This window comes from Schistocerca serialis, chromosome 1 (genome assembly GCF_023864345.2).
Source record: "Schistocerca serialis cubense isolate TAMUIC-IGC-003099 chromosome 1, iqSchSeri2.2, whole genome shotgun sequence".
Lineage (NCBI taxonomy): Eukaryota > Metazoa > Arthropoda > Insecta > Orthoptera > Acrididae > Schistocerca > Schistocerca serialis.
The window spans coordinates 381316449-381336513 of NC_064638.1; the positions used below are offsets into that span (position 1 = coordinate 381316449).

Consider the following 20065-nt stretch of genomic DNA (forward strand, 5'->3'; position numbering starts at 1 on the left):
CACAGAAAAGTGTCTCAAATTGAAATCCATAGAATGATACTGTGTATAGTGACAGTGCCAGATCACACACAAGAACTTTGACATCTGCAACAATCTGACGCCATGGGTTCACTGACATTGATTGTCCACCATACAGTTCTGATTTGGCCCCATACTATTTTCATCTGTTCCCAAAACTCAAACAACACCTTCAAGAACCTCACTTTGATAGATGATGTCAAATGTTACACATTGATGGTATCATCAAACTGGCCTCTATTGAGAGAAATGTGTTCATTTTGAGGGTGATTATGTTGAGAAATAAATATGATGAATGAAGATGCAGAAAGTTAATAACATTTGTTTTATTTAAAAAGTTCCAAGGGTTTTCACATAAAACATTGAGAGGCACTACTACTCAGCCCGCCCTTGTACCTAATAGCCAGGTTTGGCCCATATACTTTTACTCTCCTCACAAAAGAAAGACAGAAGCCATCCTTAGGCCAATTTCCCTTACCTGGTAGCAGATGGGTCTGCCTACAAAGGGTTTTCAACTACGTATCCGAGGATGCATACATGCTGCCCTCATTAGGTGTTATTGTTATTTTATTTAACTACAATGGAATTTACACTACTTTTCAATGTTGTCTCTGCCAATTTTCAGCATTCATCTCATTGCTCTGGTCTCTGAGCCACTGTTGAGTTGCTGTATTTGAACAAGATGCCATTTAGAAATGCTTTGAAAGTGCTGAATAGATGACAACTAGATGATGTGGGGTCACAAGTGTAAGGTGGATTTTATTGCTTTTTTACTTTATGTCGTAGAATGTTAGAGTAAAATTCATTATGTGACCATAGATGCAGACAAGTGAACTTTGATGAACCAAACTATAACTGGAATTAAAGACTAATTGAATGTCAGTCATACACATATGTGACCATAGATGCAGAGAGTCACAAACATTGGGGCTCAAGAGTTTCAGAGTGTTGTTAGATTAGATTAGATTAGATTAATACTAGTTCCATGGATCATGAATACGATATTTCGTAATGATGTGGAACGAGTCGAATTTTCCAATACATGACATAATTAGGTTAATTTAACAACATACTTAAGTTAATATAACTACTTTTTTTGTGTTTTTTTATTTTTATTTTTTTATTTTTTTAATATTTTTTTTCTTAATTTATATCTAAAAATTCCTCTATGGAGTAGAAGGAGTTGTCATTCAGAAATTCTTTTAATTTCTTCTTAAATACTTGTTGGTTATCTGTCAGACTTTTGATACTATTTGGTAAGTGACCAAAGACTTTAGTGCCAGTATAATTCACCCCTTTCTGTGCCAAAGTTAGATTTAATCTTGAATAGTGAAGATCGTCCTTTCTCCTAGTATTGTAGTTATGCACACTGCTATTACTTTTGAATTGGGTTTGGTTGTTAATAACAAATTTCATAAGAGAGTATATATACTGAGAAGCTACTGTGAATATCCCTAGATCCTTAAATAAATGTCTGCAGGATGATCTTGGGTGGACTCCAGCTATTATTCTGATTACACGCTTCTGTGCAATAAATACTTTATTCCTCAGTGATGAATTACCCCAAAATATGATGCCATATGAAAGCAATGAGTGAAAATATGCGTAGTAAGCTAATTTACTAAGATGTTTATCACCAAAATTTGCAATGACCCTTATTGCATAAGTAGCTGAACTCAAACGTTTCAGCAGATCATCAATGTGTTTCTTCCAATTTAATCTCTTTACAGGCAGAACCAAAAATTTGAATTTTTTTGGGTGAATTCCATTTTGAAATTTGTATGCTATCTACATTTCATCATTGGTTATAACACAGGCATTTCCTTCCATTAATAACTACTGTCTAAGTTCAATAAAAATGTCTTTATCAGCTTGAGTTCACTGTCTTGGAAACCATTGCAAACAAGTTCAGTAACAATTAATCTTCTCACAAATGCCTGAACACATCATTTGAACACCATTATTTGCAAATGAGGTCATTTACGCTAACTTTTAGTGTTTCAACTGACATTTCAGATAGCAACCAAGTATCAAATCAAAACTACTCAAACCGCTTAAACACATTTCTGTGAATTTTCATGACACTGTGTCAAAATTATTTCAGTCAATTTTTATCTCATTTCACACCTAGGGACAACAATGTCATTGCTTTGGGTGATTCACATTTTGAGAGGGGCCGATGTTTATAAAGGAATGAAAGAAATTATATATTCTTTTATTTATTTTAAACAGGAGACTAATTTTGTACCCACGGTTGCCAGCATTCAGTGGTTTTCCTACTAATGCAGGTGCTTTGGTACTAATTGAAAGTCAGTCATAGACATATGTGACCATAGATGCAGAGGTGAACTCTGATGAGCCAAACTGTAACTGTAATTAAAGACAAACTAGAACTTAAGAACACTATCTTTATCATTGGTTCTGTATTATTCAAAATTTTCAACACACCTGTCCCAAGATTAAATCGTAGACCTCCAAGAAATTCATTACTTGCTAGTCTATCATGGTCCCACACTGTCAGCTCCAGACTTCTTTCTGAGAGTTCTTGTAAGCTGACATCTTCATAAGTGAATGTGTAGTTCCACACAGGATTACAAGTCCGACGAAGTACAGGCGTCTTCTGCTTAGAGCTGCGTCCTTTGTCCGGAAGCAAGTAACTAAGGAAATAAAAATAAATTACATACACTACATGTATTAAAAAGATATGAGAGACATTGTGAGTACACTTCAATGTAGAAATGCACACATACTGTATTCAGGGTTCTACTGCCAACAACAACTGTACTATTATCTTTTTCATAGAACTTTTTAAAAATCAGTTCAGTACCCAAATTTCTGAGATACATAAAAATGACGTGTATTAATATAAAAAAGACAATTATGACATCTACATACCAAACATCAAAATGTGTGTGCCACTCTGTAGAAGAGGTGTGCTCAAGAAGTTTTTAGATCCTCACAGAACAGAATATAATTATCATAAAATAAATTAACATACAAAGTTAATAGTGTTTGAAAAACGCTATATTGATAACAGATGAACAAGCACACTAGGCAGAAACACTAAGAGACATCATTTACAAAGGGGCTTTCAGAAAATACAGCAGTTTTGTTAGAGTTATTTACATTGGTTTAACTTGCATGGAAAGTACAGCTTGATGGATAAATATGAAAAAACAGTATCTGGCATGAGATTTCCCCATCCATACCCAAAGTTCATCCTCACATGTCTGTATGACTGAAGGATTGTGTGTCACTCCAAAGAAACAAAATCTTAGACCACCAACTGCTACTACAGTACGGGGTGTCAATGAAATTGTAAGAAACACATTCTCTCACCAAAAGATGAGAGATGACAGAATGCCTTCCAAAAATATTTGAGCATACTGCAGACTGTCATGGTTACGAAACTCAGTAGATTCTATTGTATCATAAGTATTGTTACAGACTTGGTAATAAGTTACAGGGTTAGTAAGAAATACATATGTAAGATATATATATCTGTTAATGTAAGAATTGTGAGAAATGTATACTGACGTCGTACTACACATGAACCAAATAATAATGCCAAAAAGGAAATGAACATTAAATTGATAAGAAAAACTTTGTAATAGTTGTAATAGGTATACTTGGCTAGTAGTTAACAGTTAAAGACATGATATAATGAAAGCTTTATGATATCTATAGTTGATCATTACTACATGCTATCCATGTAACTTAACATGTATGCCCTTGAAACTCTCTTCGGGTTTGCTGCTGGATCCTAAAATCAACTCTATTTGATATTTTGACAATCCAACTGGTCGCCATCTTTAGGAGAATGCTGCATTCTCAGCGGGATTCATCAGCAGAAGCAGCATTCTCCTGAAAATGGCGACCAGTTGGATCGCCGAAATATCAAATCAAGTTGATTTTAGGATCCGGCAGAAAACCCGAAGAGACTTTCAAGACTTATTACGCCAGGAAAGCCTACAAAGTCACATCTATGACCTTCTTTTGCTACTATTACAGATCTCTGTCTTCAGGGAAGGCTTTCCATACAGTTCTGATACACTAAAGTTGGAATTTGATTGTATTTTTCATGGATTGTAATGAAGGTATATTGTTAAGTTTTTTGATGAGTTCCTCAGTCACATGACCCACACTCTGGTCTGGTTAATCCAAGAAATATCTGATAAGGTTTGTATAAATTACATGAACAAGTCTGTCCAGACAATTTTTCGTCCATGCTTTGTGGACAGGATCAGCATCATCATGTCAATACAGAGAAGGTACAATCCCAAATCTTTGGCACTGAGTATTGTCGCCTAGCATGTTTATATTTTTATACTTTACTGTATTCATTTTGCAATACACTGGCAAAGTCAACATCTGATTCATGGCCAGAGTCAATTTTTAAATAATATCTTTTTGGGGATTAGTTCATTAAATTCTGAAACATTACAAACAACTATAATACCAATATTTCACGTCTCTTTGCAGCAATCATCTACAAGCTGGTTCAAATATTTATTTGCTCTGAAGAGGACCGCTACAAAGAGTGCTGAAATGGTAGTGTTGTAGTTCGTTTTAGTGTTTCAAAATGAGGCAGCTAAATAGCCAAAATAATTTTATTCGAAGTCAGAAATGTTTAAAACAAACATTACGGTTCAGCAAAATTAAAATTGCTGAGGTCCAATATTCTGATACATTATTATACAGTGCCTACATGACTACATGGCTGTCAGTTGCACAGTTCAACATGTTACTAACCACATAACATACACCTGTGGTATAATTTTTTAACCTGGTCCTCTGTTGTCTATTGTTAAAATATAGCTTCATCCCTGAAAGAGTAATGTCTTTAATGCCATACAATTTCAATTTCCCTCATGGAATTTTATGATCTACACAAAGGTATGGCGAGATCACAGAAGATTCTGACTGAGTAATTTTTCTGTACATACTTTATGGTTAATGGGGACCACCCACCAAAAAGCTGGAGTGTTGAGTTGTTGACAGGTACAGAAAAGAAAGAAAAAAAGAAAGCTTGCTATGTTTTGGAGTTATCCCTTGACGAGATAGAGTAAAACATCACACACACACACACACACACACACACACATACACATACACATACACATACACACACACACACACACACACACACACACACACACGCCAATGCCACTACATAATGCCAGCTAGTCCCATTGAGTGTCTTGGATCATATGTTGCTTTCACAGTGGAGGGGCCTTTAGATAGGCTTACCGAGTTGTTGTAAAATTGTTCAATTCCCGCTGTAAGTTCATACTAAAAAAATTTGAGGACACTTGATTACCAAGGCAATTTAACAATGGAGCCACCAAAAAGCACAATATTTTAGTACTTCAATTTCCTAGAATTTCTATCTCAGAATAATGGCACCAACATGTAAACATAGTGAAATCTTTGTGTTGGAATGAGTGAATTCATGGTCCCCTACAATAATGTTCCATTCTAGCAAACTCAATTCTTTCCATCAATTCATTCTGTCAAAAAAATGCTTATGTTATCGACAAAGCATTCCTGTACTTATGTATACCTGGAAATAGCACCAGTCATCATACAGAATATGTCCACTGGAGTGCCCAGACTTTTAACCACATAGTACAGTGTATGGAGTTGCTCTCAATGATTCAGACTCAATGAAACAAAATGAACATACCTTTTACAGAATGGATCAGATGTTCCATTAGCTTTGACAGCAGTAAGATTCTTTGCTTCTTTTACCAGCACCTGTAGAGACCCTCGTGATCTCTTGCCTTTCTTTTGCACAGTAACATCGGGAGGGACAAACTTGAGACCAATTATTATGTCACCCTTGTAGCTGAGCAGGTCATCAAATGGTTCTGTCTGTTTACAAAAGAAAAACAATATTTAAAAAAAAAAAAAAAAAAAAAACAGCCAGAGCAGAAGTTAAATAACTATCCTTCCTGATTCTGTACCAAAAAATACATAAATACACAACATACATATGAAAATCAACTTAGTATCTAGTAGACTGAAATAAATCATACAATTTAAGTGAAGTATGCTTGTCCAAAGTAGACTAAAGACATAAACTAGTGACCTCCTCCGTGAAACAACATTGAAAGATAAGTTAATCACAATTTAAAATTTTGTTCATTTGGTCTGTTAAAAATCTTATCTTGTTATTAAAAACAAAAATCAAGTACAGGTTACCTTCAAAATGAATTATTAGTAATGTGGTATAAACTCTCCCAATTCCATGAGCATCAAAATGAGCTCCATAGAATCATTTAAAAATGAATAACTCATTTAAAAATGAATAACTCATTTAAAAATGAATAACTCATTTAAAAATGAATAACTCATTTAAAAATGAATAACTCATTTAAAAAGAATAAATAATAATTCTGTCTCTAAGTTCAATTACTGAAATAACAGAGAGCTGACTTTCAGATATGGAAAAACGATTATGGATAACTCATTATTCTGACATAACAGATCCTTCCAGTGAAGACGTAAATTTTGTAAAGTTCATTATCATGCTCAAAGGTTCGCAAATTTTCATCATATATAGTGAGTATACAATCTCATCTTTCATGTCACATTTTGAAGAATACAGTGGAATTTCTGATAATGGCAAATAATATTTATACTTTTTTCCTCAAATTCTGCTGTTATGGTGACCGCACACCTCATTAGTGCAACTACTGTAAAGTAGTTCATGTAAAACACAATATGAAAAAGAGAAGAGAAAAAAAGAATCTATGACAGAAGAAACAAAGAAACAGCAAATGGATGCACGACACAAAACTTTAGGACATAGCAATATAACAATTGTCTAAATTGAGGGGAATGCAAGGAAAGTAGGGGACTGGGGGAGTGCACGGTGAGAAATTAGTAAAATATGTGGCAAACTACAAAGGCATAGTCAAAGAAAGGATGGACAGATATTTTTGGACAAGATGCAAGCAGCTGAAAATCTGCCAAAACCATGTGGGTTGATGGGCTAGTGAATGATGTTACTAGCTAGTCACCTTTCTGGGCTCACACATGTATGCTTTTGACTACAATGCCACATGTTTTCTAATGACAAATGTTTCACAAAGCAATAATCTCTCTTCTTTAATTCCACTCACAATTAATTCAGTTATTTGTAGCCTAATTATTGGGAACACGAAAATAATATAGATATTTCTCAGCACTTGCTTTGGGCTGAAATGGTCGAGAAAATGAAGCACAGAGCTTAACGAGCTGAAAATGTGCACATTGGGAATATGGGTCACCAATAATTCAACCAGAAAGGCTCACTATTGGTTAATATGAGCTAGTGTATCAGTGATGGGTTAACAATGTCAGTGGAGCATAAGTCATAACTATAACTATTGGATCCAGTTGCATTAATCAGCGATGTGAATATTCAGTCAAATTTGCAAAGACTGAGTCATTGAAAATATATTGTGTGTTTCTCTACGCTAAAGAATCAGAGGAAAAGAATACCTAAAAATGTAATAAGGGTGTCCAATAAGTAAAGCAACACGTTTTTATTCTGAAAGCAGGTTGGTTTTATTCATGATTCCAATACACCATATTATTCCCCACTATTTTGGCTAGAAAACCGTATTTGTCAACATAACCTCTGTTCAATGTGACAGCCTTATGCCACCTTACTGGGAGTGCCTCTATGCCAGCATAGTAGCACTCACTCTACTGCTCGTCATCTTGCTGCATCAATCACCTCCCCATCATCCACATACTGCTTCCTGCAGGGTGCATCCTCCATTGGACCAAATAGATGGAAGTCGGAAGGTGCAACATCCGGGCTGTACAGTGTATGAGGAAGAACAGTCCAATAAAGTTTTGTGAGCTCCTCTCAGTTGTGCAGACATGTGTGAGGCCTTGCACTGTCATGGAGGTGCAGAAGTTTGTTTGCATTTTGGTGGTTACAGACACGCTTATGTCATTTCTTAAATTTCCTTAGGGTAGCACAATACACTTCCAAGTTGATTGTTGCACTGTGAGGAAGAATATCAAACAGAATGTTGCCATGACTTTAACAGCGGAGGGTGCAGCTTTAAACTTTTTCTTCGGACGAGAGGTGGTGTGGCCACTCCATGGATTGCTGTCTTGTTTCCAGTTCGAAGTGCTGAGCCCGTGTTTCATCACCTGTGACAATGTGCTAAATAAAAAATTGTAATGCTCAGCCTCATAAAGCACAAGCAGTTCTGCACTGATGATCTTTTTACCAGTAGTGGTTTTCTGTTAGCAGTAATGGCTTTCTGTTAAGTGGTAGGCAACCTAATGGGCACCCACCTTTGATACCCCACCTGGTGGACAAGTAAGTCAGCTCTACCACCAAAGATGTCCAGTTAAGCAGCGAGGTGTTGGATTGTGATCCATCGATCACCTCAAACGAAAGGAACCACACGCTGTGTGTGGCTGGCCGGGAAGTTGTAGATCAGACAGGTTTGTGTGACCTTGTTGTGATGATGACAAATGCCTTGCCCAATGACTCACCATGTTTCCGTTCACTGCCAGGTCTATGCAGACATTCTGCATGTGCCTATAAATATCTGTGCCAAAGGAACTCAGTGACAGCACTCTGCTTGGAACATACCTACGCATTAGCCAAATTCTTAGACGTTTATGGACTGTTCCTGTTTTCATCAGTAAACATCTTTTGATATACAGGCAATGGTTCTGCTGGAATCCAACTTCACTCTGACTCTATTTTGAAGGCAACATATAGTGCTGCCACCTATTAGAGCTTCATGAATCTATAGTGGCCAAAGCACGAATATTCCACAATTTTCCAAACAAATTCCGCATTTTTTCAACTGAAATTGACCATGGAAAAAAATTTGTTTCATTACTTATTGAGTGCCCCTCATAAAATGTAGAAGGGATTTGGAAGAGAGTAACAGTACGGAGACACTGCAGAGTTTTTTGTGTGGTTTCTGCTTTTTGAAAAGCTTTACAGCTGGTTCACAGCAATAGTAAAACCTTAAATAAATGTACTTTAACGAACTTCTGTTATCACTGAGTGAGAGTGCATTAAAACATTTGCATTTTAAATGTAAAAAAAAATAATAATAGAACTCCAGGGCGATATCTGCACTCCTTGAATTAGAATAATTAAGTTACATATTATGTAACAATATCATCTATTTACATGTAAAGGACTACCAGAAATGTTTTGTCTGCATGATGTAGCAACAGATCAACATCCTCCACATCAAATGTATCATCCTCCACATCAAATGTATCAGGGCATCAGAGTGAAGCTGGTTTCCAGCAGAACCATTGCCATATGCCAGCAGCTGTTTACTGACAGAAATAGGAACAGTCAACCATCCTTTGAGAATTTGGCTCATACGAATTCAAGGAGATAATGTGCATCATTGCAATGGGAAGTATTCATACAATGTTCAGTTGATCACCCACAGTAAACAATGCTAGAAGTTAATGCAAGCTCAGTCTCAAATACCAGTGGGTAAATAAGCTCACATGACCTTAACAAAAAGTGAATATAGAAGTGAGAGGAAAGATAAAGAAAAAAATAAAACTATCTTCTTGTGATTTCATTTCAGAATAATTTCATGTGGCTGCCTGACAAACTATTGCTCTGTAATGTATAATTTAGTTATGCTTACTTGAAAAATTATGGTAAGAAATTTTTTCAAATTAACGAATCATTACCAGATGTGAAAGAAGGAATAAGTGATTTTTTGTACACTGAAATTTTGCAACTGAGACACACAACCACAAAAACAGCTACATTTCATTTACTTAAAAATGTTGAAAATCATACCACACCACAAATTCTGTCATTCGATTGTTTACAAACGGTGATCAGTTGAAAAAAGGACAGGAACCACACGCTGTGTGTGGCTGGCAGACTGTCCTGCAGAAAATGGTTTTAACATAATGAACACACTACATAAATTTAAAATGTCAATTGTCACTCACCCTTTCTTGCAAAGGATACCACTGTGGAGTAGGATCATCAAAGACCTTATTCTCCAAAGACATCATAACTTCTCCAAGGAAGTCATTTCTCCCGAACATGTCTGAATGCCACACGGTGAGCCACAGGGTTCTTGTTTCCAAACCATGCAAGGTTATGTGGAACTGAAAATAATGTGTGCATTAAGACAAGAAATCTTAAACTGACATATTGCTTTCTGGCACTTGCTATTTTGACATATTAAAAGTAGCTGTAAATTCATAGTCTTGTCTCCCTCTCCCAATGAACTGTATTAGTCAAAATTTCAATATCCTTTCAATCCATCACTTTGCAAGTAACAGGTTATGATTATTTCCTGAGGTAGGAAAAAAAAATGAAAGCTACATTCAGATTGATATAAAGCCTTGTACCATTTACTGCTGTTTCTGTGGCTAAAAACTTGGTACTTTTCTTAATTCTAGTTACAGTTTTGCAATAGTTGATGTCACAGCTATATCTACTCATTAACTCTATGTCAGATGATTTTGCTTCATTTCACTTTTGTCTAAACTGGATGGATTCACAACAACGGATGCATTAGTTATAACAAAGATAAATTAATCTGGTTGGAAGTATTTGTACTTTTGTGGAATGGCAGGCTAGTCTAGAGTTTGAATCTATATCCAAATTACTTTCCACAAATATGTCAACACGTCAATTAATTATTTAGTTGATTGACATGATAGGAACCACATACAACTATGTAAAATAAGAGTTTGAAAAAAACATAACTTACTTTTAAGGTTTCATCAAATACAGGATTAAGAGTATGTTTCTTTACTTTCGTCTTTCGTTTTCCGCTCTTAGATTTGTCTGGCAGCAAATACACTTTAACATATCTGAAAATCAAAAACAGTTTTCAAATGTAAATAATGTTAGCACTCTTAGGTCTTTGCTCTTATTGACAGGAGCAACACCTGCTCTTACATAAAGCCAAAACAAAAAATCATTTTACACAGAGATAGAATGTCAAATTCCCCATCAAGTTCCTTACTGTATTTATCAGAAAACCAAAGGACATTTCATTTTAAACTTATAAAATCAGTGAAGGGCTTCCAAGAGAACAGAATTATAAATTCTACAAAGTAACAGACAATGGTGCAAATCAAAATTGCATAAGCAAATTTTGGAACCACATGTTCCTTCATCCACAAAGACAGAAGACCGATTTAGGAAATAGTGCTTCTTCTACCTTGCCTTTTCTCATGTAAGTGGTCAGCATCATTATATGGGTTATGGCATTATTAGTGACAGTAGGTGGGCATATGCCCTTCATGACAAACCCTCCCCTGCCCACTCCCCAGTAAGAAATCTATGTATCTCATCAGTCTGTGTCTAGCATAAATCTCATGTTCAGACGTGAGAATATTTTCTAAATGTCTGCATGTTATATATCTGATTTGGGACAAGTGTACCAGCCCTGTATTTACATAATTAGGTGTGGGAAAAGCCTAAAAACCACATTCACGTTGACTGTCTCACCAGCTGAGGCAGAGTTGATATGGGCCACGTTTGCTGCCTCCAAATCCCAAAAGTTGCGTGTTAATATGCTCAGCTACTGAGGTGGGTGGCTTGAGAAATAGTGACTGTTTAAGGATTAAATAGGAACGTTACCCAGAATACCAGGTCAAAGTGAACACAAGCAGAGCAAGACATCAGTCACAGTGCTCAGGTAATTGTAGAATGAAGCTAGTATTTTTATAGGAATTGTAGATTAGAAACATGACAAGCTCATGAAGGAGTTATATAAAGAGAAAAGTAAAAGCACCTGTAGGACATCCACAGATCAACCGGACTTACTTCCATAAAACTTACATAAGTAGCAAAAAGAGCAAAGTGTTTAATTTTTTAAATATATAATAAGAAGTTACATATGCAAATGTTGGACTTCTATAGCAGTCAATTTCTCTGGATTAAAATACTTCTGGGCTCATCAAATCAAAGAAAATAAACTACAGTAAATTATGTCACATAGAAGGAACATACAAATTTAGATCCAGCTGTCAGTTGTGCACATGGAAAGAGAAGTGGTGTTGTGGGATGCTAGAGGCAAGGTGGCAGGAGCATATGATACGGCTAAATACTTGCATAAACATACAATGGTTGTTCCATAGTTAGCTGAAACAATGACGAAGTAAGGTGAACATCTTTCTAATGAGTGATGCATTATAATTCATTCTCTTGTGAAAAAAGTTATCAAAGCTTCTGAGATTTTGGATACATCCTGAGCAGTCGCTTACAGAAGCTGCCCTGTCTGAGTGACCCAAGGAATTTTATAGTAATCATTATGCTGCTAAAAATAATACTCATTAATACCATCCACAAATGTCACTAATGACAAGACTATTGGCAGTACCAATGTTATGCCAGATGACTTGCACTTCACTGCTGTCGAGATCTCACTGGAAGTTTTCTTAGGAGTGAGACAGTTCACAAGCAAATCATAAAACTTCTTAAACATCACAAAATGCGAACATTTCTGCCATTAATTACTGAAAATGCCTCTTTGGAGCATATCTTTAATAAACTCCAAATGCAAAATTGATGCACTTACTCAGTTCCCATCACTAATTCTGGAATTACAGTACTATGCCCCCACCCCCTTTCCCATGCTCTCTCATATCCCTGTCACACACACACACAACTGCACACATCAAGAAAAGTTTTGCATCATTTCGGTTCCTGTACAGAAAATTGGAATAAAGATCAACATAAACATCATTTCTGCCCTTTTTATTGTTCATGAAAACCACACATTGCATGTTGTACCACCACACAGCAAGACCTTCAGAGGTGGTGGTCCAGACTGCTGTACACACCAGTACCTCTAATATCAGTAGAATTGCTCTTGCACTGATGTATGCATGTATTCATCAAGGCATATTATCCGTAAGTTCATCAAGGCACTGTTGGTCCAGATTGTCCCACTCTTCAACGACAATTCGGCGTAGATCCCTCAGAGCGGTTGGTGGGTCACGTCATCCATAAACAGCCCTTTTCAATCATTCCCAGGAATGTTCGATAGGGTTCATGTCTGGAGAATATGCTGACCACTCTAGTCGAGCAATGTCGTTATCCTGAAGGAACTCATTCACAAGATGTGCATGATGGGAGCGTGAATTGTCATCCGTAAAGATGAATGCCTCGCCAGTATGCTGTCGATATGGTTGCACTATCAGTTGGAGGATGGCATTCACGTATTGTACAGCTGTTACGGCGCCTTCCATGACCACCAGCGGCATACGTCGGCCCCACATAATGCCAACCCAAAACAGCAGGGAACCTCCATCTTGCTGCACTCATTGGACAGTGTGTCTAAGGTGTTCAGCCTGACCGGGTTGCCTCCAAACACGTCTCTGATGATTGTAGCTCATTGGTGAAGAGAATGATGCCAATCCTGAGCGGTCCATTCAGCATGTTGTTCGGCCCATCTGTACCATGCTGCATGGTGTCGTGGTTGCAAAGATGAACCTCACCATGGATGTCAGGAGTGAAGTTGCGCACCACCATGCAGCCTATTGCACACAGTTTGAGTCGTAACACGAAGTACTGTGGCTGCATGAAATGCATTATTCAACATGGTGACATTGCTGTCAGGATTCCTCCGAGCCATAATCCGAAGGTAGCGGTCATCCACTGCAGTAGTAGCCCTTGGGCAGCCTGAGCGGGGCATGTCACAGACAGTCCCTGTCTCCCTGTATCTCCTCCATGTCCGAACATCATTGCTTTGATTCACTTTGTGACACCTGGACACTTCCCTTGTTGAGAGCCCTTCCTGGCACAAAGTAACAATGCAGACATGATCAAACTGCGTTACTGACCGTCTAGGCATAGTTGAGCTACAGAGAACATGAGCTGTGTACCTCTTTCTGGTGGAATGACTGGAACTGATCGGCTGTCAGACCCTCTCTGTCTAATAGGTGCTGCTCGTGCATGGTTGTTTACATCTTTGGGTGGGTTTAGTGACATCTCTGAACAGTCACGGGGACTTTGTCTGTGATACAATATCCACAGTCAATGTCTATCTTCAGGAGTTCCGGGAACCGGGATGATGCAAAACTTTTTTTGATGTGTGTATAAAACAGATTTACATCAAAAATTATTTTGTGATCTTTGTTCGCATCTGTCATTGGCCTGCTCACTGCCAAATTTCCATTACAATATACAGTTACCATACAAAAATGCACCCTTCAGATCTGGGGTCACATACGTTCATCCCCCTAACTATTTGGATTTCACTGCCAGAAATCTCAACCAAAACCTATCTTTGAGGAATGAATTTCCATTTTCAAATCTCTTGATCCTCAGGAATTTCTAACTCTTTACATTCATTCACTCACTGACCAGTTGCTATTTCTTTATGTATTGTTCTATAACCTTCTTTGCCCTTCCCCATATGAACGTCATTCATTACAATCCCTCTGTAACAGATGCACGGAAAGGTTCGACAAAGGCTGCTTTACAGCCTTGGAAGCCCATAATTCCTTGAAATTTGCTGTTTAGCATACTTGACTTCAGTCTTGCAACTGTGTTATTGTAATTAAGAAAATGAAATGTTCCCGTGCTATTTGACACAGTGAGCACCTAATTAAATATAATCTGCTTTAGGAAATTCTATGAGAAAGACAATAGGCTACTATCCATTCAACGAAAGGTGATGTTAAATCTTAACATTCTACACTAAATTATTGACTACTATTTCCACTATTTTAAATCATTTTGTGGAGTTCACCTTTTGATGATATAGTTCATCACACATCCAACAACTTTAGTAATGAGTAGAATATCATTTTACAAGAAAAACATTAATATGAAGAAATCAACTGAGTTTCTTGTTTTTCATTTTTCAATTTATAACATGTATTATCTTGCAAAAGCATTGCACCTTTATGAATAGATATAGCCTACCACAGAGCATAATGATAAAATCATCCTGAATATATACAAGATGCTGTTTTATTCTACACAGATGGCATCTTTGTAAGTCTACTATGCATGAGTATTTCTTGCATATGAATGTTATGTTACAGTTACAAACATCATGGATGGAATGAAACTTCACAAAGATGGACTTACGGATCCGAACGGTTCCTTTTGGTGTCAACAGGTGCTAAATCACGGCACTGCTTTACAAGTATTTCAAGTGCTCCAGCTTTATAATTATATTGCAGGCCAAACTCCACTTCACCTCGCACTGCCACAGTCCCGTATCGACCCTCTCCAGCACCAGAATACACACTTGCAAGCGAATCGCTCCGTGCCTGTTGACAAATAAAAAAAATTGATTTATTACGATCGTCCATAAATAATTTAGTATTTTCACATTCAATACAAATTTATTCAGTCACCATGCTGACAAGAGTCCATGTATATACTAGCAAAGCAAATCATCGACAGTTAATCTGTCTGCTGTATTAAAAATTAGCTATCACTATACCACGCAATGCTTCTTATTCATTGGACCTTCAAGTTCTGGTGTCCTTTATTTGTAGCCTACTGCAGTAACTACGACTGTCGTATTTCACGCAAGTCAGAATGGGTTAAATTAGAGCACTAAACAGACCTTGTGTATTGACTCTAAGAGAAAGGAAATGAGTCATCAGATGACTAAGCCTTTTCTCAAATAATAATTGCTTAGTGTTTGTCATTTATTAACCATTTAGCGTTTTATTTAGGACTATCCCAATTAAATCACTAATCATATTTTGACTTGTTTTGATGGGATTTATGTAGGAGCCACAGACTTATAAAGCTACTTTCTATGTCCACAGAATGCAAACTGCCTGCAGACAGCATTTGTCGCTACAACATCGCAGCTTTGAGCATTTTGCGTCAGATGCTAATTGGACTATATGAACACAGCCATTCTCCGAATAAGAGTCAACGCGCAAAAACAACAGTGAGGTTACGTCTTGTCATTGTTGTATCAGTTCTGTCATCTCCTGTCAACATACAAGGCAGATAAAATTACCTTTATTTATTGACTTGGTCTCATAAAAGTTTTGGGAGAATACCCAAGAAAAAATCTGGGTAGTATTTACTAACTACAATCACTTGGTAGAAGCTACTTCATACTCCCGCACTACTGTTGATTGCAGCTGCCGACATGAAACATTCGCGTCCCGAAATCGGCCGACTTGTAACGACTAACGCCGAGCTAGAATTACATCATCTGATGCCGTCATACGTTCAACATTTTCCATCCGTTTCTGAGGTATTTCCTGACGTTTCTCTTACGTTTAATTACTTGTCTCAGTGTCGTCTACGTCTCTTCGGGTTTTTTTAAAACTTCAATAAGAATCCTCCTGTATATAGAAGGTGAAGAAAAACTGGCGCACTCTTACTTCGCAGCGCGATTCCTCACATATTCGCAATACAAAAACGTTTGTCACAAACTTTCATCCTGCGCATATTTCAGGCAGGAAATGGACGTTAAAGACTGGCAATCTGGTAACACTGTAATCACATGTACGGTAAGTACCTGTATCAGCAGATAAACAGTGCTCAGCAGTTGGTGCGTTGGATAGTGTTTTGGGTTAGCATGCGGGATGTCGAGGCTTACTTGTTTTTATTTGTTAAAACTAGTCTGCGTGGTACGGTATCTGGCGTCTTAATCGCCTTACAGCGATTACAGTGGGTCTTCTACAAAACATTTGCAGTTGTGTACTACGAACAAAGAAATTGAACTACAGTCGTTTTCACTAGTCAACTTTTAAAGAACCCTTCTGCACGTAGAGGATGCTAACTGTTTCGCTGCATCTTCTAGATTCCAAACTTGGTTTCTGTGTACCCTCCCCCAAAGCACGTTGCTAGCCCCACTGGTGACGCATGTCCCAACCGAAATATAATGGAACTGAATGTGGCAACAATAATAGTTGTTATTAAACGATGGGACCATTGGGAGGAGGATGCACAAGAAATGTTTCCAGTGGTGCGAAACAATTCGCATACACTACATGCAAAAGCTTTCTTTAAGAGATGACCATTGAAAACATTTCTGTGTTCGTAGTATGTAACTGCAAATGTTTTGTAGAAGACCCACTGCAATCGCTGTATGACGATTAAGACGCCAGATACCGTACCACGCAGCTGCTTTTAGAAAATAAAAACAAGTAAGTCTCGACCGACAATCGAACCATCGATCTCCATCATGCCAACCCGAAACGACATCCCCTGCGCCAACTGCACAACACTACTGCTATATTCTGACGGAGGTAGTTACTCCACACGTGATTAGAGTTTGCCAGATTTCCAATCTTTATCGTCCATTTACTGTCCGAAATATGTGCAGGATGAAATTTAGAGAGAGAGACATTTTTGTATTGCTAGTATGTGAGGAATCCGTCTGCTTAATGCGAGTGAGCGAATTTTTCTTCACCCTGTGTATGGTGTCTCTCCTAAGGGTCGTCAGTGCATTTTCTCTGCTGGTTTCGTAGACATTAGCAGTTCAGTTTTCAACTTTCAGCAAAAAAAAAGAAAAAATACTGCTCTTCACGTCTTTCGTGAGCCGCCCAATGTCGAGAGAAAGGGGGGGGGGGGTTTGTTTCCAGTTAATGGTTCAAATGGCTCTAGGTACTATGGGACTTAACATCTGAGGTCATCAGCCCCCTAGACTTAGAACTACTTAAACCTAAGTAACCTAAGGACATCACACACATCCATGCCCGAGGCAGGATTCGAACCTGCGACCATAGCGATCTCGCGATTCCAGACAGAAGCACCTAGCACCGTTCGGTCACAACGGCCGGCTGTTTCCAGTTACAAACAAAATATTTTCTAATCGGAATTTTACGTGTCCCTTCGATACAGCTGTGAAAAATTAACAGGGACAGTAAAACACGAAGAATAACCAGTAGACGAGCTGTAGCTTGGCGGTAGCACCCAGCGTGGGCGAGGACGGTGGTCTCGCTGCTTGCTTTACTGTTCCTGTTAACGCATATCGCTGAAACGAATATCGTGTTAGACTGATTTTCGACTGCTTTATGGAAACGGCACATAAAACTCTGTCTTAAAAATCATTTTATTTGTAACTTAAAACAAGCCAACGTTTCCCCCGACACTGGGCGTAGCATAAAAGACGTGAGGAGTGCTATTTTTATGAGCTGACTCCAGCGACACATTGCGAAAATGAAATTAGAGATCATTCGCCAAGGACACTTAGGAGAGACACCAGGGGTATATACACGAAATAGCTTCCGAAAATTTCCATATACCTTCAGAAATTTTTAAGCCCCATTTACAAAAAAATAAAAAAAATAAAGGTTCGGGGCTGGTAACACTGCCCCCCTCCTCTGAGGAAACATCACCTTAACGAAACACTGTCGCCCGGCCGGCGGGGGGGGGGGGGGGGGGGGTTGTGTGTTCCAATGAAGTGGAGGGGGATGGCGGTGGTAGAGTAACAGCCGCTGGGTCTCTCAAGCTGGGCAGATCTCCACTGGGGATCCAGAGAAACTGTGGCTCAGAACGTCCCTTTTAGTATCCTATCGTTTCCTTTTCCTCTCTGTGATTGTGTGGCAGTAGGTACAGTCCTCTAATGCGAGCGGCGGAAGATCCTTAGTAACCAGGTTCACGATGATGCATACAGTCCTCACTGCCGAGTGACGGATAGCGTTCTGTAGTCGAGATGAAGACCAGCTGTCTACGGAGTAGGGCCCTCGAATTAAACCATGTCAGGTGTCTAGGCCATCGGGTGGTGCCCCGACCAGTACACTCGGGAACTGGGGGTTGATAATGCGCACCACCAAAAAATTCAAATGACAGAAGCTAAAATGAGAAACAGCCGCATGGATCTTAAGGATATGACCTTTGGTCTGAAAAGGAAAACCCGTATTGAATTTTGGAATGTAAGAACACTGAGAGAGGCGGAAGGTCAAGACAACTGGAAAGAGATATGGAGAACTATGCATTGGACATACACTGAAGTGCTAAAGAAAATAAGAAAGTGTCTGGCACAGTTGTTAGATCGGTTACTGCTGCTAAAATGGCAGTTTATCAAGATTTAAATGAGTTTGAACGTAGTTTTATAGTCGGCGCACGAGCGATGGGACACAGCATCTCCGAGGTAGCGATGAAATGGGGATTTTCCCGTACGATCATTTCACGAGTGTACCACGAATATCAGGAATCCGGTAAAACATCAGATCTCCGACATCGCTGCGGCCGGGAAAAGATCCTGCAAGAACAGGATCAACAACGATTGAAGAGAGGTGTTCACCGTGACAGAAGTGCAACCCTTCCGCAAATTACTGCAGTCGTGTACCCTTCATGACTGCACGACACAAAACTTTACGCCTCGCCTGGACCCGTCTACACGGACATTAGACTGTCGATGACTGGAAACATGTCGCCCGGTCGGACGAGGCTCGTTTCAAACTGTATCAAGCGGACATGTTTGAAAGAACAGATACCATCTCCATATAGTTAAGGCTAACCGGCCATTGACCTCCTTCTGTGCCGATGCACACGTATTGCCCGAACTCTTACGGGACTCAGTAAGATTGCGCGCGAGTAATTAGTGTTATGGGCAGGGGCACTACGAATGTAGAGTGTGGACATTAAGTTGGGAATGTGGGTCTCACGGGGAGCGTGTAAGCGGTAAGTCCCTGCAGTCGCGCTATCCTCTGTGCCCTCGTTGGCTCAGACGGACAGAGCGTCTGCCCTGTAAACTGGAGATCCCGAGTTCACGTCCCGGGCGGGGCACACATTTTCAACTGTTCCCGTTGATGTGTATCAACACCTGTCGGCAGTGTACGGTCTTGATTTAATTATCATTTCATTCTAGAGCACTGCATGGTCACCGATGGTATCTGTTCTTTCGGACATGTCCGAAGGTACCACTTCACATATGCATCTATACCTGTCCAGTGTGCTTTCCGATGGACTTGGGCAATTCCAACAGGACAAAGCGACACGTCCACAATTGCTACAGAGTGGATCCAGGAGATATCTTCTGAGTTTAAAAACTTCCGCTGACCACGAAATTCCCCAGACATGAACATTACTGAGCATATCTGGGATGCCTTGCTACGTGCTGTTCAGAAAATATCTTCACGC

General features: G+C 38.7%; 1 protein-coding gene across 1 annotated transcript in view; it reads right to left on the minus strand.

Annotated features, from left to right (window-relative positions):
• LOC126470940 (uncharacterized) overlaps nt 1–20065 on the minus strand; it is a 520283-nt gene that overhangs the window by 10773 nt on the left and 489445 nt on the right. The window contains exons 6-10 of the mRNA XM_050098993.1: nt 15089–15273; nt 10749–10851; nt 9976–10137; nt 5705–5892; nt 2467–2675 (exon numbers count right to left, since the gene is read on the minus strand). Coding sequence (XP_049954950.1) covers nt 2467–2675; nt 5705–5892; nt 9976–10137; nt 10749–10851; nt 15089–15273 — 847 coding nt within the window. The remainder of the gene's footprint in view (nt 1–2466; nt 2676–5704; nt 5893–9975; nt 10138–10748; nt 10852–15088; nt 15274–20065) is intronic.